The sequence below is a fragment of the Vanellus vanellus genome, assembly GCF_965231255.1.
Source record: "Vanellus vanellus genome assembly, chromosome: 5".
NCBI classification, from domain to species: domain Eukaryota; kingdom Metazoa; phylum Chordata; class Aves; order Charadriiformes; family Charadriidae; genus Vanellus; species Vanellus vanellus.
The window spans coordinates 11,172,884-11,198,099 of record NC_138910.1 but is presented as its reverse complement, the minus strand read 5'-3'; the positions used below and the strand labels follow the sequence as shown (position 1 = coordinate 11,198,099).

The 25,216-nt window shown below is 51.9% G+C and overlaps 1 protein-coding gene across 1 annotated transcript; it reads right to left on the bottom strand.

Annotated features, from left to right (window-relative positions):
* Positions 1–1,547: 1,547 nt before the first annotated feature.
* STEAP3 (STEAP3 metalloreductase) lies at positions 1,548–24,669 on the bottom strand (the record flags this gene model as incomplete). The annotated part of the gene is given in 6 exon segments (XM_082484497.1): positions 1,548–2,014; positions 8,025–8,189; positions 10,086–10,613; positions 11,080–11,563; positions 24,532–24,602; positions 24,604–24,669. Coding segments are annotated over 6 exon segments (1,605 nt in total). The 3' UTR covers positions 1,548–1,723.
* Between the last annotated feature and the right edge of the window lie 547 nt (positions 24,670–25,216).

The following is a 25,216-nucleotide window of genomic DNA, read 5'->3' as shown; positions in this document are numbered from 1 at the left end:
TTTCATCACTGGCAGCTTGAGCAGTATTTGCAGAACATTACTCACTGCAGTTATCTGAGGCTAAACAGGGAATTCTTAAGACCCATCTGTGTAGAAATCATCCAGGTTACAGATGCAACGTTGGCTTGTAGAAGGGCTTATGTGCCCCAAAGTTGACCATTTCCCCCCCGCATTTATTTTAAATGTGGTCTAGTAACAAGTACTTTCTTGTCCCACAAACCGTACCTCATTTGGTGCTGACAGCTGTTGTTCTTCAGAGCAATACTGAACACTGAGTGGTGTCTTTTACTTAGCTGTAGGAAAATGAGGCTATTCCAGCCATGTCCTTGTATCTGACCTTGCTGAGGTAGTCTTCTTGTGTCATCCCGATTGCTTGCTTTTAAATGAGCCTTCATGAATGGCTGTCCATTCTCCGTTTGGTGATTTGTATGTCCAAAACCTAAAGAATTATTCTGATAAACAGCAAGAGCTTGAAGGGATAGGAAGTGACAGGTGGAAAATGAAATTAGGACAGAAAACTTCATTGCCCTGTACCCTGTCCAAAGTGGGTGTGAAGGCAGAAGAGCATTTGATACCTGCTTTGCAGTCTAGCGAGTTACTTTTTACGGTGCAAGGCAATGAAGGACTGTGCCCAAAACGTGCAATTGCTGTATTTTCATGTTGTGGTCAAGACTTGCTGATCCCTTTGCAAGACTTTTTGAAGATCTTATAATTTCTGGTGAAACCAATGGGTTTAGAGCTGCTCTTCTGTCTGCGGAAATGGGTATGTTCAGGTGACAATGATTTCTAAAAGCTTCACCCTATTATTTGACGTAAGGCCAGCTGGAAGGCCTTGGTTTTCTCCATGTAATTCTGTGAAGCAGAAGGTCTTTCTGGTAATTACCTTCATTCTATTTCCATCAAATACTGCTTGAAACTTTGGCTTAGTAAAACAGAGAACATGCAGCAGCAGCAGCTGTCATCTCAGAGCCAGCAGGGCAGCCCAGATGTGTGATGTTAGGGACATCTCTCTCTTCAAATGCTTTTATACTGCTGGAAAGAGTGCTTTAGCTCCGTAGCTTATAAACGTGCACCAGGCACAGCTTACAGGACCAGCAGTGCTGTCTGTATTTGAGAGAACAGGGATATTTGCACTTGCTGTCAGGTTTAGATGCTTTTAGTAAAATCTGCAGATGCTACATAACAGGGATATTGCTGTTCTTACTTGTCCATAGAGTTCATTGAGACCAAAACCAGAGACAATTCGTCCTTCTAAACCTCGCTGCCTTGATTGATCCAGACACTCAAGAGGCAGGATACCTTTGCTGTCAGAAAACCCAGAAAACCTCTGCTACTTTATATTAAAAAAAAAAATAAAAAGCATTGAAATTTATGAGAGCAGCTAGGGAAGCAACTGAGAAGCGCTGGGCTGGGGAGCTGCCAGCCAGCACCTCAAGTGACTGATCGGACTAACAGAGTCCATCAGTTTCCCATGTGTATTAGTGCTGCTCGCTTGGCTTTTCACGGTCATTTTTAAGGCAATAACTGTCCTAGCACAGCAGCAATATAATTTAACTACTTCTGTCTAGAGTCCATTTTCTAAAGTCCATTTTCTAAAGTCACCAAATTTTATTATTTACCCACAATACAATTATACCAAAACATACATACATTTAAGAAAAAGAAACACCTTTATAGAAATGTTGATAGTGCTTTGAAATCCTCCGTCACCGCTGGGGCTCTGTTAGACATTGCTAGAGGTCTCCCCGCTTGAATATTCCCCCGTTGCGCTGGGCAGAACAAACTTCACGTATCTTCCCTTCTCCCAGCCCCTCCTGATTCGCAGAAGTCTTTGCTGGATGCAGGGCAGGTTGAAGATGACTTTTGCTAGGATCACAGTACATGGGACGAGCAGCGTGAGGGTGTAGGTCGGAGGCAGGTAGAATTTGTACTGGTTCTCATCGAAGGCCCTCGACCATCCGTACGTGAGCGTGTGCAGAGTGCTGATTACCAGGGCAATAAATCCAAGGCTGGACTAAAAGGAAGAGAAACACACGCCAGTTAGCAGAGGACTTCGTGCCTGGCTATTTTCCTATATTTTTTTACGCTATTTTCTAATTGTATTTAGCACAGAGAAAGCATATTCCTACATTTCTTGGACAGAATAAAACGTGACTGGAAACCTTTCCCGCGTAGCGTGCCAGACTGCATTCTTCTTTTTCTAATCAGCGGTTAAGTGTGATATTAGAAACTCGGCAGGAGTTTCCCGGAAGATGCTGCCAACTCGGCTGAGAGGTGGGCTCCCGCCCCCGTGCGAAGCAGCGGCCCCCCAGCCCCTGCCGAGCAGGTAACCCCAGGCAGCTCACAAACGCTCCTCCCGAGCCGCAGCTGCCGGCTCCGCTGCCTGCCGCTCCGTGGCTGGCGAGAGGCTGCTGAGCGCTGGCGTGAGACATCAGCATCGTGGCTCTGGACCAGCAGTTGGCACTGCCAGAAGTCGGTGAAGCCTGTAGCTTCGCACAGAGCAAAGGCACCTTCAGGTAATTGCTGTCCTCTACAGGAAAACGAGATGATGGAGATAGAAATGCTGTGGTTGGAGGCGAGCAACAGCCCTGAAGGGTTTCCTTCTCTGTCCTAGAGATCTGTGCTGGTTCGTGAGCCAGACCAGCAGGCTGTATGATGGACTAAGTCCTTGAAATGGGGACTCGAGAGCCCTTTATCCACTTGGGGAGGCAGCAAGGACCCAGCCCCTGCTCTGCAGACAAGAACTTTCCCCATTTCCAGCTGAGATCACGGCTCCCAAGCACCCACAGAGAACGTTTTGCCTGAATATTTCCAACTCCCTCTGAGCGTTGCGCTCAAGAGGGGTTTTAAACTGGTCCCCTCACTGGTGGTTTCCTGCCAGCATCAGAGGTGGTGGCTGCCCAGCTCGCCAGCTCCCACTGGCACTCAGCAGGAGCTGGGCACCCACTGCCAGAGGCATCTCAAGTACGAGCCTTTGCTGCTGTGTTTTCAAAGCAAAGCATGGGTGTAGCATATTGTTTGGCTGCCCTACCTGGAACGCTTGGTCTAAGCCTGCAAAAATAACCAAATTTCAAGATGCCTAGACCGGGAAAATGTTGCTGCTGATGTCCCTAACTTAGGGAAGGAAGCCTTTACAAGTCAAAATACCTGGCTTGGTGCGGCTAGTCAGAGATCAGCAAGAAACATGGTCTTCCTGAAGGTATGTCCAGGAAAGAGGGCACAGTAGGGAAATCAGGGACCAGGGCAAGACAGGAGGAAGGACTCATCATTTTCTCTTGAAAAAATAATCTTAGCTGGAAAACTACTCAATTCTAAGCATCCCTTCCTATTTTTGATTTTTGGGAAACTATTTAAAAACCCAGACAACTTTTAAAAATGTACCATGTTGTTACCAACAAACTATACAAAGGATCCTCTAACCTTCAGAGCTAATCTGAGAGGAGGGGAGGGAAGGAGACCTCTAAAACATGCTACCAGATGGAGGTACTTCACTTCTACAGCACCTATCAGGCGGTCATGTGGGTGTCACTGTGTCCTGCCAAGATTTCACCCGTACAACACGCTACCAAGGTCGGGAACTCTCCTCTATGCGTTACAGCTGAGCATTACTCAACGTTGTGCCAGGAGTCGGGAGCTGATGTGAACTCATCTTCAGTCCTGCCTGCACCTCCACACCCATCCTCTCTTCCAGGGACAGACATCCTTCTTACCAAAAGCCATGTCCGATTCCTAAGCCAAAGTGGTAACAAGCAGCAAACACACGGGGTCGAGATTGGTTTCACTTGGGAAATCAAGGAGGAGTTTGCTGGAGTGTGCCATGATTGCAGTTGAACCTAACAGCAGGACCCGACCCATAGCTCATCCATTATTTATCAATGCTGAGCTTCTCTCCAACAGGCAAAAAAAAAAAAAAATCCCTGGGTGGCAAAAGGTTGGAAGTACCATCTTGAGATGTAAAGCAGGGCAGGGGAAAGGGGACAGTGAAGTCCAAGGGCAGCAGGAGCTTTCTGCCCTGGGCGGAGGGTGCTTTCGGAGTCAGCCCAAGCGGGGCTCTATGCACGGCAGAGATGTTGGAGCTGGAGATAATTAGTTTGTTCCTCTACAGTTTCTCTCTCAACTGCTGCTGGTACCCGGGGACAGCAGGAATAGAAATTAACAGGACAAAAGGTGACAAACCATCACAGGCACTCGGTGACCCACCTTTGCGTGTGGATGGTGGGTCACATGAAACAAAAAAGCTAATTGGCAAAAAACGTGTGGATAAGCTGCCGGCGGTTGGAAACAGCACTGGCAGCTCCTCAGACCGCAGCAACGGGCTGATCTGCTCCTAACACAAATGCCGGCCTGCCTGGTGACAGCCCGGGTGCTGGGGCTGAGCTGGGGGTGCCCGAGGGGGTCCCAGTGCCATCGGCTGGCTGGAGGACCTGTGGTCAGCAGGGCCCCACGGCTGCACCCACCAGACAAGCCCTCAGCCAGGCAGAGGTTGATCTATAAGCATACGAAAGACAAGTTTTGCTGATGGCAGCTTAGCTCAGTATGTACAGCTCAATATATCCTCAGTATAGGACAACGCAGAGCCTGCTGAGCACCACCCGGGGGCTGATTTGCCAACGTGCTTAGCCCTCATACTGCACTGAGTATCGAAGCTCTGTTCTCATTTATCCTCTCAATGCAGTTTTTGGCTATGGAGCTTTTTGGTTTTTTTTTGTTTTAAGCTGTGGCAGGGTGGTTTTTTTTCACCATCACAGCATGGGGAATATGGGGCCACCACCCACGTAAGGCGTTAAAGGTGGCTGTATGAAGATGGTATCTTCCTAACGCAGGCTTTGCAGCTATTTGCTGTTCTGTAGTGACTCCTGTATCTCCCCCATCGCCTTGGTGTCCGCGAGGCTCCCTGTAATGCACCAGCGAAGGTGATTCAGTCGCATGTGGCTCATTTAGAAATGTCTGAGCAGCCTCCAAAGCCAGCAGCCCCTTCCCGACCCAAATGTGTTTCTGACTTCTGCTGCCGTCAGTCCCATGAAGTCATTAGTCCCATGGAAGCGGCTCTGGTTCACGCTTTGTCGACAGGAAGGTTAGAAAAGGTCTGATGACAGATTCTTTATATCTTGCGGTACACGAGCTAAGAGAGAAACCAGGTCAAATTCAACCTTCAAATTCCAGGAGGACTTCTCAGGGTGGGAAGGTAAAGGCAATCATATACTTTTTTACTTCTCAGCCAATTAAGAGTTGATTTGTAAATCACTGGGGAACATTAAAAATGTATCCTATAAGTTGAGTGACATACAAATCATTCCTGTTATCCAGCGTCTCAATCCTGTATGCTTTCTGTTAATCAAAACTGGACATATAGGAGAATTGTGTATCCAATTTAACTGTCCTTAATTGAAAATTGTATATGTGCAGGAACGACTATAAAAATTAACTGGTTTTGTTTTTTTTTTTTTTTTTCCTAAAACCTTAGCAACAATCCAAATGGGATTTTCGGCCCGTAGGGCAACAGATGCATATTTTAAGAGTGTGGCACTATCCCGTGACACTAATACAGGTGCAGACACTGCTGCTGGAAAATGTCAGACTTGGGAAGCTCTGGGTAAGGAAGGGACTAAAGTGGCTCCTGGGTTTGTAAGAAGCCCCAGCCCTCTCTCAAATGTGGCTTTTGGTAGAGCATCTCTCAAACATGGTAGCCAGTTCAACTGAGATGGCAACAAATTGCTGCATTTTCTGGAAGTCGGCTGGCTGGGGCAGCTGCGCACCCCATTTTCCCTCTCTTTCCCTCTTCCCAGGCATGGGAAACCACGATGCCTCTGATGTACTGGAAAAGGGTCAAGCACTAAAGAGCCCAAGTATTTGAGAAAGCAGCCTGGCGCTTCACCCCTTGTATTTACATTGTGCCGCTGCGCATATTAATTCAGGGAGCATCGCAGTGCGCTGCAGGAAAGTTAACCTCCGGAGCCTGGGAGCAGTGGCTCTATCTGCTCTTCATTTCCTGAAGAAAGGCATCACCAACTTATCGGAGAGTAAATCATTTAAAAGAGTCCTTTTTAAAAAAAAAAAAAAAAAAACAACACCAAAAAATGGAAGGTAACGTGTAACCCGCTCTTTTTACATGGTATTTCCACAGTAGGGCACACCACCAGCTGTGCCTCTCCCGCATGTGATCCGCTGGGAGCTGGTGTCACACTGTCATGCCTTATCCCATGCGGACAGAAATAGGTGTATCTTTCCACGATCTCAGCCAGCCAGTTCCCATGTGGGGCAGCCAAGAGCTATTTCGGAGCCGACCAGCACGTATTTGTCTCGTCCCAGCGCTGACATACCCTTCGAAAGACGCTGGAAGGGGTCCCAAAGGGCAGATGCGACAGTCGTGTTACATATACACTGGTAGGAGACGGCAGCGCTATTTTGCCGTGACGACGTATATATGACATGACACACTGCCAGCACCCTCCAGGAGAGCTGACGGGCTGCCTGGGGAACCAAAGGGAAACGCAGGGGGTTTCAAAGCCTCCTTCCAGGCTGCAAAGGAGTATTTCCCATCATCTGCTATTCCTGGTAGGAGACGCCTAAGCCAGGATCGATTTAGCCAACGTCCCAGCGGCTGCAGCCCTCCCCTGAGACATGGCGGTGAGAATCAATATGCTCCTGCTGCCTGATCCGAAAGTGGGATTTAAAGCCAGGTCTCCCTTCTCCCCGAGGGATGATCTCTTGGGGTCAAGCTCTCCTGGTGAGGCTCTTCTACTCAGTGTAAATAATTACTCACTAACCTACAGCAAGAGAGGAAAAAAAAAGACGAACTGACTCGCTCGCTTGGTGATGGGGGCACTCGTGGGGGGAGTGGGCTTCAAACTCCCGCTCTAATGAATATTGAATTATTTATATGCTGCTGAAGAGCTTCGGACAGGCGAGGCTGGATGATAGATATTCACCTCTGCATCCCCAAACCCTGCCCTCCCCTTCTGAAGGGTTAGACGTGATGCCCGGACGAGGCTCCGCAGGGGGAATGCCGGGGGACAGGGTCCCACGGGGGGTCACGCGTGTCGGGGTGCCACGTGGGTCACTGCAGAGGGACTTGAAGCCTGGCACGTGCTATGCCGCAGCGATGGAGGAAACGCAAGTGACAAGGGGCTTCGGGGCTATGGGGTACGACAGTGACATGGTGAGTGGAATTTGGGGCATTTAGCCTCAAACTGAGCTCTGAGGTGCAGGGAATACTGGAAGCTTCATTCCCTGCTACCCCCATTAGTTAGCCCTAAGCCTGGCTCCAAGCGCATCCCTGAGAGCACTGCAGCCCCCAAGTTTGGGGGTTGTGAATGTCCCATGCGGTGGACTCAGGTCACTGTGAGAATTTGGCCCTTGGGAGCTTGGATGTCGCTGCAAGTGGGAAGAAGGCTCCTAAACCACTGGAGAAAGAAGCCACTTTGGAGAAAGAAAAATTACACTCCTAATTCACTTTTTAGAATCGGACACAGACGTTTCGTTGAAATCCCACCCAGTTCTCTATGCTTTTCGAACTCTGGCATTTTTATAGACGAGTCTAGGGCTTTTTGAACTTGTCTATTCCATATTAACTAACTGTCAACTTTTCAGAAGCTCACCCTCCCTCAAATGCAAGGGCAGATCTCCAAAAGGGGATCTCGCCCACGGAAGGGAGCAACCCTGCCCTCTCCAAATGACCCCAAGGCTTTCTGCCTCTCTACCTTGCGTGACTTCGGGAGTTTTTTAGCTGTGAACGGCAGCGCTGCTCCCGGGCACAGAGCGAGAGGGAAAAGAGGACTCTGCCGGGGGGTGTCCCGCAGGCAAAGCCCAGGCTGGTTTCTACTCAGGATCTGTAACTAATGCTGGTAAACGCAGGGTGAGAAGGAACTGCAGCCAAGCCATTAAAGACTCCCTCCTGCAAAGCCTGCTGCTAATCCTCACGTAGATGCCCGTGACGCTGCCCCGTCCCTGGAAGTGTTCGAGGCCAGGTCGGCCTGACCCTGACTGCAAAATCACTCTCTGACATCGGCGAATGTCAACTTTACCTGAATGAAACTGAATTCCCTCCAGTTGAGAGAGTTTGCGATGGATGGAAGTGAAGTGATGGCAAGTAACGACAGCAAGCCCAGGGCAATTATTCCAACAGAGATATAAATCTCCATCCTCCAGACTTCCTCCTCTACCCAGACATTCATCTTCTTCTCCACAGCCTGGCATGACAATGAAGGTTTGTTAAAACGGAGCGCTTAGGAATAGAGGAACTGAATTTTATCTGTACTCGTTTTGGTTTTGGAAGCGGGTTTCCTGGATGAACACTGGGTCCCGTTCACACCTCCAGCGCTATTTGCCTATTTGGGAGGTCTGGACATGCTCTTTTATCCCACCACCATTTGGCCAAAGCTAGACCTGATTTGAAGCCTGCTGGGAAGAACTGCTGAACGCTCTCAGCTCCCGCAGCCCGTAACCACAGCAGCAAGCCCCAAAGTTGCATTTGGAAAGATAATTAGAACGAGAAGTCAGTTTAAAGCCATGAAAACAAATACAGATGCTTGAATGTGCAGTAGACTCCTAATAACCTTCATTTTAAGTGCATTTAGGGGGGGAAATTGTTCATACTAATGGAAGGGAAGATGGGTTTTATGCTGCATGGCAAACAGCAACATTTAGAACCATCCTCTTTAGCCCATTAAATGGGTTTAATTTACTAAACAAAGATGTTGCTAGAAAACAGGAGGTAGAGGGGAAATGAACACAGGATGCTTGCCCGAGATTAATGTGTGACTGTGGCAATTGCGAAGGACCTGCTCGAGGCTGGAGCTGAGAGTCTGGGGATGCTGTTTGATGGATGCTTTGAACAGGCACTGCTGCCAAAACCAGCCGTCCTGCTCCCCGCTGCCCCCACGGCCCCTTCCCTCCTCGCTGGTGGGACAAGCATTTGGAAACACTCAGGGAAATATCCCAGCACAGAAAGCAGACTGGTTACGGGGCGATTCCTAGATTAGGTTCCCCACTCAGCTGCATGAAGCTTGTGCCATCCCAGGAGGGAGCGGGGAGGAGCAGTGGGAAGCCAGGGGCAGGAGAAAGGCAAAATCCCATTTTCCCATGGCACTCTCAAGTTACAGAGCTGGCTGAATTGCTGAAGGTAGCACTCTCACACTGGATAAGCACTGCCGAGGGTCTCAATAAGGCAATAAAGTCCTTTTCCATTTCCCCCTTCTCTTAGACTATGACCAGTTCTTCACCATCATTTTGCTAAACTCCTGGAGGCACATTGTGATGAGGACACACTTTCCACAAAACAAAGCCCCCGGGTTATGATTTGGTCACTCCAGCAGGCACCTACTGCGAACGTCAGTGTGAGCAAACAGGGATCTCCCAAAATCTAGGGAGAAGAGTTGAGGGGAACTACGCTCCCTCCAACACGGGATTTCTCCCCTCCAAGCATTTCTTCTGCCTCTGCCTCAGTCTTGGACATGCCGGGTGCCGGGCAAGGCTGATTCCAAAGGCTTGTCTGCGCTTCTGGGGACCAATGGCACGAGGGAGTTTGATCCTAGCCCTGGCTGTAAATGCACGGGCGACACCCTGCTAAGATGGCTGGTCCTGAGTGCAGAGGCTGGAGAGGGACTTTCTACAAGGGTAGGTAGTGATGGAACGAGGGGTAACGGCTTCAAACTGAAAGAGGGAAGATTTAGATTAGATATTAGGAACAAATTTTTCACTGTGAGGGTGGTGAGGCACTGGCCCAGGTTGCCCAGAGAAGCTGTGGCTGCCCCATCCCTGGAGGTGTTCAAGGCCAGGCTGGATGGGGCTTTGAGCAACCTGGGCTGGTGGGAGGTCTCCCTGCCCATGGCAGGGGGGGTGGAACTGGATGGTCTTCAAGGTCCCTTCCAACCTAAAGCATTCAATGATTCTATGGGTGCATGCCTGGTACGTGGTGTGCACGTGCCTTGTGGAAGAAGTGCTCATACAGATACCAGCTTATTCCCACTGTCCCACACATGCTTTGGAAAGGCAATGCGAAGACCAAGATATTAAGCCCGCTACCCAACGTCTGGATGTGTGTAGAAGATTACTACAGGTGCTGACCTGAAGAGTACCCACATTACCTGCTTGACGGCCGTCTCGATTAACTGGTAGCGGTGGGAGCGGCGCATGGGCAGACAGAGGCTGTACACGGCATGCAAAGCCGCACAGAAGAAGCTGAGGAGACCAATCTGCTTTCGGTGCTGGAGCCACTGGTCGAGCCAATCTGGAAAGCGCCTGTATTTGGTGCCATAGTAGAGCTGCGAGCAGGCTGCCAGCACCCCGGGCAGGTAGACGAGAGACAGCATGACATAGGCCACGCAAGGCAGCGTTGTGTTGACCACCTCGATGGGGATCTTGTAGAACTTGTTCTTCTGCTCCCTGATGTAAGGGTGGATGACCTGCCGGACCAGGTTGTAAGTGAAGAAGCACAGAAAGAGCCCCAGAGCCAAAAAGATGGGGATTTTCCAGGCTGGCAAGAGGCGCAAGGGAATGTTTTCAATCTCACAGGCTGACGACATGCAGCCCATGTCCACAGGGGTGAATCCCATGACTTGAGCAATTTCTGCTACAGTGCGCTTGGCTTCTTGGTTATTTGAGCAAATCAGAACCTGCAACGGACAGAAAGATACATGCAGGGCAAAGAGAGATCAGGCTGCTGGGAACGCGCGTGTCGGGAGGGATGCTGTGCTAAAGGGAGCCTACATTATGCCACTGAGCATCATGCTTCCCGGCGGGCTTTCTGACGGGGATTTACCCCGGCTGCCAAAGACCTCTCTGCTGGACAAGTTTCCTTTCATGTGTGCACCACCAGTTGGTTTTACCGGCTGTGTTTAGATAAACAGACAATTAAATAATACTTTTTACTTAGGCAGAGGCTCAAAGGACTACAAAGCGTGAAGTAAGTGAGGGTACTTCATTTCTGAGCAAAGAAACACAGAAGCTACGGGATGGCGTCTGGATGCCATGGCCAGTGCTCAGACCCCTTCTCCTGGAGCCTCAGGCCATTTGCTGATGCTGTCAGACCTCGGCTACTGGAACAGTTGGGATTTGGCCCTCGTCAGAAGAAAACAATACCTGCTTATTTCCATCCCTGGCACCTGACTGCAGCGTCCACGCAGAAACCACATTAAACCCCTTGACCACAGTGCAGGCTGGGAACAGGGAAGCCAAGTACTCGGCGTTGGATTCTTTGCGATGGTTGATCTCGGTGTTGTTACTAACGTCCACCAGGATCTTGCCCGCCAGCACATCAGCCAGATCACAGAGGGTGGAGTAATGTTCTCTGAAAACCGCCACAAAAATGACATCCGTTTTCTTCACCGCTTCGGCCTGGAAGGTGACTTCTGCTGCAGAAGGGAAGAGGCCGGCTTTGCGCTTCGGATTGCGGCTGCCCACCACCACCTTGAACCCGGAGCACACCAGGCGGATGGCCAATGACCGCGCAAAGTCCCCACTCCCCAGCACCCCGATGGTGCGGCCGGCCGCAGGAGTGATGCTGGGGTCACCCTCCATGCTCCGATGGCCCAGGAGGGGTTTGGCCATGTCTCCTCCGGACATCCTGGCAGGAAAAACAAAGGGAAATGCAAGTTCATTGTGAAGCTCTTGCACATCTGCGGTCATGGACAAAAATGCCACTTACTTAGTCAACTTGAACAGAATTGCACGTGGTTTTAGTCCTTGTAGCCCAGGACACATCTGCCAAACCCACCAGCAAGTGTGCAGTAATGTATAAGCACCATTGGAGGGGGACAAAGCACCACGCTGGGTTGGAAGGCAAAAGGTTTTAGGAAGGTTTCCTGGGTTTGCGTGAAACAACACCTGCTGGATGCACTCATCCATCCTTTGCTGTTCGTCATGCTGGCATCTCACACTGCAAAGCCAAGGCAGTGTTAACAACTAACAGACCCCCGTGGAGCTACCAGGCACCTTCTGAAAAGCCCAAGCCCGGGGGTCCATGGGAATTCCTGAGCCCACATTTGGGAAAACCGAGGGGGTGCTTCAGATTTGCAAGAGCAGAATCAAGGCAGGGAGTTTAAGTTGAAACGAAAGTGTCCTAAAAGTGGTAAAGGAAGAGAGTTGCAGCCTTTGCCTGTTCCAATATTTGGGTCCGGCAAGCGCTGTTTGCTTCAGCTCTTCAATGAGTAATGAGAACTTACTCCTGACATTTAAAAAATATATTAAAACATGATGGGATTTGCTCATGAAAGACCTTGATGAGCTTTACAAACGTTAATGAATTTTACCCTGTAACGCTCTGCTCTCCGTAACAGATTAGATGTTGAGGCCACGGAGAGGTTTTAAGCAGATCAATAAATTCCTGGGCAGCGCACCAGCCAGGCCTGGAGGACAGGAGAAACTCAGGCAGGCAACTGCCAGGCTGCTCATGGGACGTGCCACTGGTGGCTCAAATCTGCCTCCTGGCTTAAGGAATGGCAAATTTGCCCTTAAGGAATGACAAGTTCCTCAAGGGCAGATTTTTAAAGGCCTCAGGATGTGGCTCAGGGAACTTACACACCAGGACATTTGGCTTTTGTACTGGGCACACTGGTGGAGATTATTTATAATAAAGACCATAATTAAGAAACTCATGGATATATTGGGGCCTGAGACAACTTGGTTTTGGCGGAGTACAGTCTTGCCTTGCAGTTAGTCAAGTTCTTTCAAAGTGAAGGTGACCACTGCGATGGGGTGACCTGGTCCCTGGCGCAGGCTGTGTTTTTCATAGGCTTTTGGAAACGTCCTTCACCCAAGGCTTTTCTGGGATTGGTGCAGTAGTGGTGCAAAGGGGAAGGGCACTTCTGCATGAATAGCTACCAATGGGAAACAAAGAGTAAGAAGAAATAAGTAATTTTCATAATGGGAATAGGTTATCAAGGGATATCCCTGAGGATCTGTGTTGTTCAACATGCTCATCAGCAATCTGGGAAAGGGAGTGAATATTGAAAAGATGGAGCTTGTGCAAGATGATCATTTAGGACAGTCGATCTTTATTGTGAAGAATCTACAGAAGGGTCTCCTCATTCAAAGTGCCTGAGCACCAAAATTCACTACTGACACATGGCAAGAGCTGCCTATGGGCTTAAACCCCCCTAAGTACATGTACACTTTAACGAGCTGTAGATTTTTTAAAACCACTCAGAAAAATAATCTGAGGGTCACACTACTATGAAAATACCAGCGTGGTGCTCCCTGGCAGGCACGCATCAAACAGAGCCTGAGTTACTGGGGGAGGAGATCTCTCCCACAGCAACCACGGTCTCTCCAGCCTGCTCCTCATGGAAAGCCCACAAAAGACCTTCAGCAGATGGACCTCGAAAACTGTAATTCACTGTTCTGGATACAAAAAAATCATGGCTACGGTGACAATACTGTTTCTATGGCAGAGGTCTGTCTGCTGTCCATGCCTCTCACCAAACACCCCCCTCTCCCAGAGACCAAAGATGTGTGTTCATGGAAGAAGTGCTCTCAGGAGAAAACGAGTGCCAAAGAAAGGCGTGATGACTTCTCCCCTTTAATAACACCTTTCCTCTGCTCCCCACCGTATCACGTAGACTTTCTTTCACGCTCTAGGTAAGAGAGTCCTGTTAAACTCAGAGTGACTCATACTTCACTCTGAAGGTTTCTGCTTCTGTTCCAGACCTGCAGAAGGGTTTGTGTGCCGCAAGGCTGATTTGGCGATGCTGCCTGTGTGTCAGCTGGGTTAACCCAAGCTGCTGCCTGGGCACACACCCCTGCCTTAGGTATATTCCACTGGTATCACCGTCACTAGGACGATTCATCCAAGAGTTAGTGGGAAAGGCATACAAAACAACACAGAGGACGCTCCTAGACCACTGTATAAATCCATACGCTGAACGGCACAGTGCAGTTCTGCTCACTCCACTGCAAAAAAATAAAGAAGGAATAAAACTAGAAGAGGGCCACAGGGAAAGAGTGAGAGAGATGACGGGGGCTGTCAGGTTGGAAAAGAAACACGTGGGTGAGGAGGGAGAAGGGAATGCCTGGGATTTCTCGGGGTGAAGAGCAACCGCACAAAGTGGAGCTCAGGTCAATAGGAACGCTGGAGAGCCATACGGACACACCAGTCCTCTTCGTCCACAACCAGCCATACTGCAAACCCCTAATGTAAAGTAAAGCGAAGCAGCTCTACCTGAAAAGATGTTGTGGTTTGTTTGTTTGTTTGTTTTTTTTTTCCTGGCCCCTTCCTATCAAGACACTTCATCAAAAGCTCACTGCTTTACTTTTTAGAAACCTTCTTGCTCCACCTAAATTTATTCGTGGCCAGAACTATTTGTTCTAGGGCCAACACTATTGTTCAGCCTAACGAGCTTTCTTTCCTACCCCCCCCAACCCCCTCCCCTTTTCCACCACCTGTAAGCACAAAATGTTATCCCGAAATAGAGATGCATCTCTGGCTCTCAGCCATGGGGAGAGAAATCAACATCCAGGGTAACAAAGCGGTCGTTACCTGCAGACTCATTTTATAATCAATCTAAAGCACCTCAAAAGCTTTCTCCGTGCTCCCACGGGGACGCAAATTTTGCTGCCAGCAAATTTTCTTGTAGTGTGTTTTCTCCGTCCTGTAACAGCCACTGAACATGCAGAGAGATGTTGGCAATGTTTGGAGGTAAACAGCTTTGCTGTCTCCAGTTAGTTTGATTAAAAAGGATGTCAGAATTAAATGGCCTTTGAAGTCAGCAAGATAGTTAAAAAGTAAGAAGCCTCAAAATGTTTTCTGTGGATTTCGGTGTGATTATTTCAGTTGTACTTCGACTGTCGGGGCTTTGGAGCAGGACCCTGTCCCCGCTGCACAGCCCTTGACGGGACGGCAGCTCTGTCCCCGCTGCCGGCTGCTCTCTGCCACCGCGGGTCACATCATTGCCATCACTGCCACGCATCGAAATCCTCCCAAGGAAGGGGGAGAAAATCCCTCTTTCACCATAAATGCATTCCACCAAGACAAACGCCATTGTCTCTGCCTAACAGATGCCTGGAAATGGAGTGTCTGATTAGGCAACATTTTTTTCCACTTCTGTATCTCGGTGGAGCACGCAGACCCCCTCCCCGCTCCTGACTTACCATTTTCACGCTGCTTTTTCTGCACCTATGAGCAATGTGTTGTTACCTGCTTAAAGCTCTCCTTCCCAAAGCTAATTCTCCATGGCAAGGTCAACCCACCCAAAGTCAGCGCGAAGCGCCGTGGCCAGGATGCTGCGGAGTCACCCGGAGGCAGAGGAGGGCAAGAGCGAATACCGCGGTGCTCAGATATGCCTTTGGCATGCTGCAGCCTTAGATAAACCTCTTTTATTGATCTTCCCTATCAAGGAAACGCTACCCCTGCTAAGTTATGGCTCGTGCAATTCAAGGAGATCGGTTTCTTACCGAGGAAGCTACAAGATGATTTAAAGCACAGCCCAGTAGAAGTAAACTAGCTTCAATCCCAACTGGGAAGCAGTTCCCTAATTAAAATATCTAATACAATGTAAAGCTGCCCTTCAGCTAGGCTATTAATGACACTTTTATATCCTTGCGTGGCGATGCCGTGTCCAGCTCTAGCACGCTTGTTCCTGCGTGCCGTTCACCGGCTGCACTGCAGTCGCTGCTATTATTTGCAGGACAACAGCAGTGATGGGCAACGAGCAAGACGGGGAGCTCCGCTCTGCCAGGCACCCTACCAAAACCGGCCAGAAGGCCACTCCTGCCCCAAAGAATGGGATCAGACAGACAAAAGCTGGGTGAAACGAAGCAGTCAAATCTCTGTTGCCCAGGCAGAGGGAGGGAGGGGCTCTTGCAGAAGAAAAACACGGATAATTCGATGTATTTTGCACCTGAGGCTTGGCAGAGCCTGTTAGCTTAGGCGCAGTGCCAGGCAAACAAGGTTTTTCTGCCTCTCTGCCCACGCTGAGTGGCCTCGCTCAGGTTTTGCAGCAGGACAGCCGTTCTGGACAGAGCCGGGCTGCAGGAGCCCCTTCAGGTGTCTCTGGGCTCACAGCAGAGTCAATCTGCCAAGCGGATCATCCGCCACCGCTAACGGGGAGCCGGCTCAGTCGTTATCCTCTTTGAACAGACGCGGGGGACCAAGATACTAACGATAACGGGACTCTAGCAAGTTTGCCTGGGAAGACCCTGATATCCTTGACCACGTCTTTAACAATGAGACCATCTTTTCGGGCCCCTCTCGCTTCCTCTGGTACAGGAGCAGAGCCCAGCTGGTTCCCGTAACTCGCAGTCTGGCCATGTTTGAGCTGCAAACTCTAAAGAAGGATGGACATGTGGTGGCAAGGCATGACCTCCACTTCAGTTCTGGCCAAAAAAATCAAGACCCATTTCACTGCCTTCATATTCAGATTTATCAGATAAAAGACAACTTAGTTTTACAGTAACTCTAATGAAAAAAAAAAGCAATGTCTTAAACATATCGCTGAGTCAAACTGTGCCAAAGAACAGGACAGCAATCTCATTAAGAGCTCCAAGTAATGGTCCTATCTGGTGCAACCAAACTGGTTCCTCTTTGCACAAAAGCTCATCTCTGAGCTCAGCCTGACGTACAGAGCCTGAGCCAGCAGTACCTTGGCGAAGACAACCGCTTTTGTGTCTTCCCCCAAGGTCAGGTTTTGTTTAGACTGACCACAACTGAATCTCGAGTAGCTGTGGATTCAACCTGGTGCAGGTCACGACAGAGCCTGCTCTGTGCTTCAGCTTCTGCGTCGGGGATTATTTGAGATAAAGCACATGGTTATTATCTACATCCCTTAATGAGCACTTGGGTTGAAAGACCAGCAAGCCACAGGAGGAATGAACTGATGTAGCAGAGCCCTTGGTCAAGTCGTTGCAGAGGAACATCCCGCTTTCTGCACCAGGACGGTCCCCTTGGACTCTGCCGGCCACGGCTGGCACCCAGCTCCACGGAGCACGGTCCCACAAACACACACCCCGGAGGGATAGGGGTGATCTCTGCCCCCAGGGGAATTTCAGTCTGCATGAACTGAAACCACTTCACCTTTGAACCATGAAGCTGAAGCCCTACAGCTTCTGTTTGCAGAGCCCTCTGCTCAGTGCCATGCCTGCTGGCATCTCCTGCTGCCTTAGCCCTCGAGAAGCCACAGCTGGAGAGGAGCCTTCAGCGCCTGAAACCTCCATTCAGGTCTTGCCGTGAGCAGAAACACTCCCTTTTTGGCTACAGCCATTTTGTTTCCAGGGAAAATAAAACATTTAAGTCTCTTTCCCACAGCCGGAGCGTCCCTCTGAGAAGCACAGCGAGCACCACGTACCTGTTGGGGCTGGAACAGCTTTAAGTAAGAAAAGGGCTTATCCAAAGCTGCTTTAACCCCAGCTCTGATGCGCTTCTCAGGGGACCTTTCAGTGCTGCCCAGGCTGACTGGAAATAACCCCTCTGCTCCGCAGGGGCGGGAAGGAGCGGGGGAACCAGCCTCCATGCCTCTTGCCCTCTTTCTCCATCCAAAGCAGAGTTAACTCCCCAGTGGCACAACCCAGGAACTGGCGCAGGGAATAAATCACCCGTCGGTATTACTTCAGCCAGAAAAGCCATGTTGCAAACCTACCCGGGACACCAGCCAGGCCGTGAGAATGAGGAAATGCCGGGAGTCAGGTTCCCCCCCCGCACCGCCGTCCTTCGGCCCCTTTGCCCATGGGGCTCATGGGACAGGGAGCGCTGATGGGGAACAGGGGGGGGCTGTTCACCCCGCGCCCGTACCCCCGGGATGGGGAGGTGGGACAGGGACCCGCCCTGGGGGAGATGGTTCTGTCCCGAGCAGGCATCGCTGGGTGCTGAGGCTGTCCCCTGCGATATGGTGGGGACAGACCTGCTGTGGGACCTGTGGGACTGCTGTGACCCCAAACCTGCTGTGGGCTCCTGGGGTTGCTGTGACCCCAAACCTGCCGTGGGCTCCTGGGGTTGCTGTGACCCCAAACCTGCCGTGGGCTCCTGGGGTTGCTGTGACCCCAAACCTGCCATGGACTGCCAGGGTTGCTGCATGTCACCCTGCCACCGCTCTCCACCCCACTGCACTTTGCATTCACAGGTCCTCATCCCTCCCCCTGCCCCAGAGCAGGTGTTTATCTGATTATCTCATTTATCGGGTGTTTATCTGTTAAAACCACTTCCCTGAGCTCCTGCGGAGCCCCGCTTTCTCCCCTCTATCTCTCCATCCAATTAACCTCACCACTTCCTCTCTTACTCCCAAAGGACACTGCGAACGGTTTGCCACCTCGTCTGCAGACACATTCTGCATTTGGAGAACAGGTTTCACGTCTCCCTTCAGATTTTCCTGCTTGAGTGAAACCCAACTCTTTCCTCAGGGCCGTTATTTGCCCCGTGTCTGACAACTCAGCCTCTCTTCCTTTGCTCTCATTTTTCTTGGAGGATGCCCAGAACCGCATTTTCCAATCGAGCCCCTAAAATGCACCGGCGGGAGCAGAGACGCCGCTTCCCGAATGTGCCACTCGTCTTTCTTCACCCTAGCACAGTTTGCTTTTGCACAACTGCGTGACGCTGTTGACTCATGGGCCGCGGTGCCCATCACCCCATCCTCTGGCTCCCCACAGCCGCTGCCCGGATGGTCGCTCACCCGGTGTCCACGCGGTCAGTCGGTCCTATCACACAGGACTCAACACGTGCCCTGTTTTTACAGACCAGCTCTCTCCAGTTTGTCACCATCTTTAATTCCTAGTTTCTCCTCCTCTGAAATATTTCCAGTCCCTCCCAGCTCAGTGTCACCTACAAACGGGTACGTGCTTCCCAACTCCATCGCCGCTAACGAAAACAGGGGCTGACAGGCACTGACCCTCCCCACTTCCTACACCCTCCGGTTTAAACATTGATAAATATTGAGGATGTTGTTTTTGGAAGCCAGGGGTGAAGCCAAAGGCATGTCCCTGACCACGGGATGTTCCTCACCGTGACCAAAATTCAAAAACATCTTTCAAAACAGGGCAAAGCGGAGGAGAAAGGGCTACCAGAATTTCCCACTGGGGCAAAACAGTCTTTTTTTCCCACACAAGCTCAGACATTTTGGCTACAGTTTTCCTACAGAAATACATCAGCCTGTGGTCACTTTGCAGGAGCAATTCCCCTTCCCAAGGTTAAACGGGCAACATTAATGCTGACCAGAAAAATCACCCGCCTACGATATGGAACTGGAAAACAAACTTTTGGCTTGATCTTTTCATCTAAACTATGTACTTTTAAAACCAGTTACCAAGAGGTTCTGCCATCGGTAGCCCCAAACTCTCCTCTCCCAAATTTGCCTCCGAAGGCAAGGGGCCCCCCTTTGCAGTTACCGCTTCTATGCTCTTCTGCTAAACCATCTTGCTGCCTGTGCCTGCTGTGTCGATTGAGTAATGAGAGCCTGAGAAGGATCTGCCCTGGAATAAGATGTCATAAAAAGGGAAACTGAAAGTCTGGGAAGCCCGGAGGTTTCGCTGTAAGACCGTGGAGAACACAGACCTGAAGCAAGACAGGGTTTTGCTAGAGCACGATGCTGACATAGCACACCGGACTTTATCTGGCTGATGCGACCCTGAATAAGAAGGTTGTTTTCCCTGCTTATTATCTCACAGTTCTTAAGTGACATAAAGGGATGGTTTACAACAACTTCAGGTGCTGTACTGAAGTCCTACATGGCTTCTCTTGCCTTCTTTTGGGGTCTTACTTTGCTTGCTGCTCTTACCAAGTTGAGGACTATCTCACAGTGACTCACCCATTTCTGAGCCTTCCCCTCCCGGAAGCGCGGGGAAGCAGCCAAAAGCCCAGATGGTGGAAGCTTCTCAGGTAGATCTAATAACACCCTGCGGCCAGACACCATGGCAGGAGGTGCTCCTGCCTGAACCGAGCCGGGGAAAATCTCGTCTGCTCTTCTCCGGGCAGCGTTGCGCTGTTCTGCTGGGAGCTCGAGGGCTTTGGAGACGGTGCGACCTGACTTCAGCAGTCGCTGCAGGGAGCTGGCAGGCTCCAATTGTTTAAAACCTCTTTATTTCTTTCCAGGAAAGACGCAGAGGAATTGCGCTGCGTGCGCATGAAAATATTTGGATTGGCTATTCCCACACTACCAGCGCCTGTTAGAAGGGTCTCCAAGATCAGCACTCCCTCGCCTCTCTGATTTTGCCTCTCCCGGTGACTCAGAGGATGCACAGGACCATACAGGCGGAGAAGATGGCCCGGGAGGCAGTGTGGGGTGGAGGGAAGACACAACCGGCGGCATGGGGTCAGCCCAGCTCCTGCTGATCTCTTGCTTTCCTCCCTCGGAGCACGGCACACAGTGCACGGAGGTAGCTCTGAGCCAGCCCTGAACACGGACAGTGGTGAAAACAGGGCGTTCTGCCCAGGAGAGTCAACGAAGCTGGTGTAGGGCCATGCTCTGCCTCGTCTACCTTTCCCAGCAGCTCCTGGGAAGCTACTGGGAGAGATGGGGCAAATGCCACCGGCTGACCAGGTGGCCCTGTTCAGGGATCCAGATGGGTGGGAGAGAGATGCTCTCCACCGAAAGTCAACTCGCTGCCCTGAGAAGCTGGGATCCCACAGCACTCTGCCTTCCCCATCCTGCCCCTGGCTGTTGGCCTGTGTCCCGCAGGAACGTGCCTGTGGTCCAACATCCTGGAGAGCAGAGCCAGCTCCCTTCACCCGGGGAGCACAGGGCTCTCGCTGGTCAGCCCCAGGAGGTGAATTCACCTGGTCCCTTCTGTTGAGGGACACCAAGCTGCTAATGCCTTGCTAGGTATGTGCCGTTCTGGCCATCCATTTTACATTTCTCTCTATTTTTCTTCACTCCTACAAGCAGATGAAGAGACCAACGGGGAAGGAGGAAGAAGAGGGAGTGCTACTGACCTGGGAGGAGCTGGAAGAAAAGCAAGAGAAGGCAGCAGGTGGCTTCACCAGGAAAGGACCATGGAGGGACAGTGACTACGGTGACCACACTGCCTTGTGAATATAGCGCTTGTTTTGCCTGAGCACACTGCGTTCCTGGGGGCATGTTCAAGGTATGCCATGGACATACCTGCTCTGCTGAGCGGCTCTCATGGGCAGGAGATGCGTCTGGGAAGGAAAACACCTCGGTTTAAAGCAGCAGCAGAAGGTACCTTCTCCAGGATGAGGGAGGTCTGGGGCATGGGTGTGCATGCGTGCGCGTGCGGGTGTGCGCTGCATGCCTTCCCCCAAGGACCCCAAAGACTTAAAAAACCCCCACGTGTGCTGGACAAGTACAAACACCACGTGTTTCACCACCGCTCAGGAGAGCCATCCCGTGCCCAGCTACGCTGGCTGCTGCAGAGGGAACTGATGCTGCCCGCCTGGTTGGTTCTATCCATCTGGGATCCCTCTCTGATGGTCTGTAATGTGTTTTTTAAAGCCAGCTCTACTGGAGCACTGGTTCCCACCCCCACCTTTGGCAAGGACACACCCACAGTGAGAAGTTCATGTATTCTAAGTAACTGAAACGATGCATGTTGGTATCTATTAGTGCTTGCACATGATCAGCAGTTGGTATCAGCATACTTCAGTGGTGGACACGTTATCTACAGACCCTGATTCTTGAAGCCTACGGTGCATGGGGAACTCTTAGGACATTTTTTCCATAGGCTACATTGGTGTATTCATAACTAAATGGAAACGCATATAAAAGTGTTACCACAATCAATGCTTTAGAGAGACTCACTGGAAAATCTGAGAACCTGGAAAAAGGATGGGAGGAATTTCTGTCTCAGTTCCTTAAAGCCCGGGCAAAATTTTCAAAATGCTCCAGTGATTTAGGCCCCAAAGTATCTAAGGGCTTTTGGAAACGGGACATAAGCTCCCATGTCACTGACACGCTTTCAAAATGTTTTATCCTTTCAGTTAAGCTACATTTCACTTCAACTTAGATGAGGATGGGAAGCTGCTTAATCCACTGTGGGGCTGCAGGGAAAACTACCCTAGCAAGCAGCAGTAACTCAAAATTTGGAAATAATTAGCATTTGCCTCCATCGTGGGCTTGACGAAAAGATAATTCTAATCAGTGACGGTAAACTTCCAGGTAACAAATTGGTGCGTTTTGATGTGACATCTCTTACCGCAGCTGCCAGCGCTTTCCCCACCTCTGGAGACGGCCGGCGTGGCTGGCCTACTTCTTTCACCATCGGAAAAAATGTGTTTCCCCTGAATCTAAACCTGCTTCTATTTATGGGTGCGATGTTACAAGGTCACAGTCAAAGCACAGCTCCTAACAATAAAAGCAAAACAAACCAAAAACAAAAATAAAAAGCAAAGCAAACAAACAAAAAATATTAAATATTACACATTCAAAAAGCATGTTTTCCTGGGGTTTGGTGTGGTTTTTTTTTTTTTTTTAAAACAAAGACTTGTTGAGTCATCAACATTTTCTGCTTTACAATTATGGAGGAAACCGAATATGTGCAGTGACTATGGGATCTTGTATTACCGTACGTTTGTCTCATAGCAAATGTGATTTTAAAAGAGGAGAAAACTTAAGCTTGATATAATATTTAAATCTCGTTAGTCCTCCATCTCCTCAGCCCACAGGAGTATTGATGCTGTAGGCGATGGCCTTCCTCTCCTGCTGTCTCTCAATTTTGGTTTCTCGCCGCGGGAGCGTTTTTCTCTGCGTCGGTTTTATTTAGACTATACCGAGAGAAATGATCTGGGGTCCTCAGTACCGGTCAGTCCTCCGCTCGGCTCAGCGGGGTGCGGGCATGAAGAACACCACCGCTCCCCCAAGCTCCCTGTTGTTCGGCGAAGGGGCCGCCACGGCCCCGTGCACCCCCCCGGGGCAGAGGTTACACCCCGGCCAGGACCACAAGACAAGTGACAGTCCCACCGCAGGTCACATCACCTGTGGGATGGTCCTACTACAAAGTCACCTCTCCAATGCCTTCACAGCTTTCATCCTTCGTCAGTCTGACATGGATCAGATGCTGAAGTCCCCCTCAGAGATGCTCTATGTACCTTTAATAAGCCCCTACATGGCTACAGAAGCCCCACGGCCGCTCCCCGCTCGCCTCTGAGGGACCGTGGGCCCCGGCCAAGATTTTTCCCAAGATTTTTTTTATATCTCAGCGCCGATTTCTCCCTTTCTGGAAGAAGCCACTCACCTCAGAGTGCCGGGCGAGCTGAGAACGAAGAAACGAAACCTGAGGGCAAACCGCCCTCTGAGGGACACAACCCGCCGTGCCCCTCCACCCGTACCCCACCACCCCGCCGCGCTCCAGAGGACCGCACCGACAGCCTACCGGGAACAGCGCAAACCGCCCCGTTTCAGGCGGGTTTGTGCCCGGGGCCGGGGGTTTCCCGCACCTCCCGCACCTGCACCCACAGCAAAGCGCTGCCAGCAGACCCCCCCCCCCCCCCGTCAGGACCAGCATCCCACCGGCCTCTTCCCAGTGACTACCCGCATCTGGGACACACCGGACCCCTCGGGCGTTCCTGGCCGGCACCTGGCCGCAGCCCCAAACCCAACACTCGCACCCAGGCGCCCACGGCCGAGACCGCCCGGGGCCGGGAGGGGGGGACACGCACCCGCCGCCGGCCCGGATCCCCCTGCCCGAGCCCAGGGCGGGACCGGACCCCGCTCCCCGGGCCGGGGGTTGCCGGCGGGACGCGGCCCCGCCACCGAGCGCTCCGCGGTGGGGGCACCCCCGGCTGCGCCCCCGCGCCGCGTCGAGCCGAGCCGAGCCAACCGCCGCCGCCTCGCACTGCACGGCCGGCGCGGCCCCGGGGGGCTGCCGGTTCGAGCCCCGCCGCCGCCACCTCCACCCCCTCCCCGCCTCCCCCGGTGGTGAGGCAACCCCGCCGCGCACGTCCCCGCAAGGGCGACTCTCGCTGTGCCCCGTCCCCCGGCCGGTGCTCACCTCTGCGCGGCGGCGGGAGGGCGAGCGGAGCCGTCCGGTGGCGGTGAGGCGGAGGCGGTGATGTCAGGCCGCGGGCTCCGCCCTCCGGCCCATGTGCCCGCCGGCGGCCGCGCCGCGCCGCTCGGCCCGGCATGGCATAGGGTGGCACGGCACGGCGTGGCACAGCCCGGCCCGGCATGGCATGGCATGGCATGGCACGGCACAGCGCTGCACGGCACGGCACGGCACGGCAGGGCCGGGCTCACCGCACGGCACGGCTCAGCATGGCGCCGCACGGCTGGGCATAACGTTGCCCATCATGGCTCTGTGCAACCAGGCTCCCCGCAGGGCCCGGCTCTGCCCGGCCCTGGGGCTGCGGCAGCCCTGAGCCCTCCGGCCCTGTCCCCGCCACCAGCCCCGCTCCCCACCGTGCCCACCCCGCTGGCACTGCCGGGCCGAGGTTAAACGCAGACGGGCGGGAGGGCATCGCTGCTGGGGCTGCAGCGGACGCGGTACCCATTAGTCAGAGGCAGACCTTAATTCTCTATTTATAAGTGCATTTCAGAGCCAGCCGGCGTTTCGTTTTAATGGGAGGGTGCGGCTCGGTGCGCCTCTCTCCGCGCTATCAGGGGCTGCGCACTCGCTCGTAAAAGCCGTGCTGAGGGGTGTGGAGCAGATAATGGTTCTTACCCCCGCTCTGGGAAAGAGTTGTCCTGTTGCAACCACCCCTCACGCAGCCCCGCGGCCCCGCTCCGATAGACCAGGCGGCAGCGTGCTGTTAGGCCGCCGAGAGCTGGCACTGAAAGTAGTGTCTTCAGGCAAAAACATTGGGTCAAACGCATAGGGATTTAACGAAAAATCCCTCCGGAGCTTTGGTTCACTCACTCAGTAGAGCAGAAGAGCACGGAGGGAAGGGACCTGAAGGGATTGTCCCAGCAGTCCCCAAACCGCGGCATAGCTGGTGCAATCTGGGTTTGAAGCCTGCGCAGGGGATGTGCAGCCCCTCTGAACCCAGCCTGACGTGCTTCACCACCTCTGCAGTTAGGAGGGTTTTCCTATTCTCCTGATCTTTGCTGACTGCCACCCTCCCTGTGCCCGCCTTGCCCACAGGATGCATGTTCCTGGGATGAATCAAGCCCCACTTCTTTTCCCTCTCCCAGGCAGGCCATGGTTTTAACCATCTCAGCCCATTCTCACTGCTGTCCTCCACGGGTGTCCCCCTCTCTCCTGCCTCTCCGTTGCCTGCAAACAGAGCCAGCTGCCAGCTAGGGCCGTCCCGGCTCGGAGGGGTACCCACCGCCTCTCGCGTCCACTCTCAATCCATGGGGTGAGAGATATGGAAACCTGGTGATACGGGGAGGCTGCAGCGAAGATG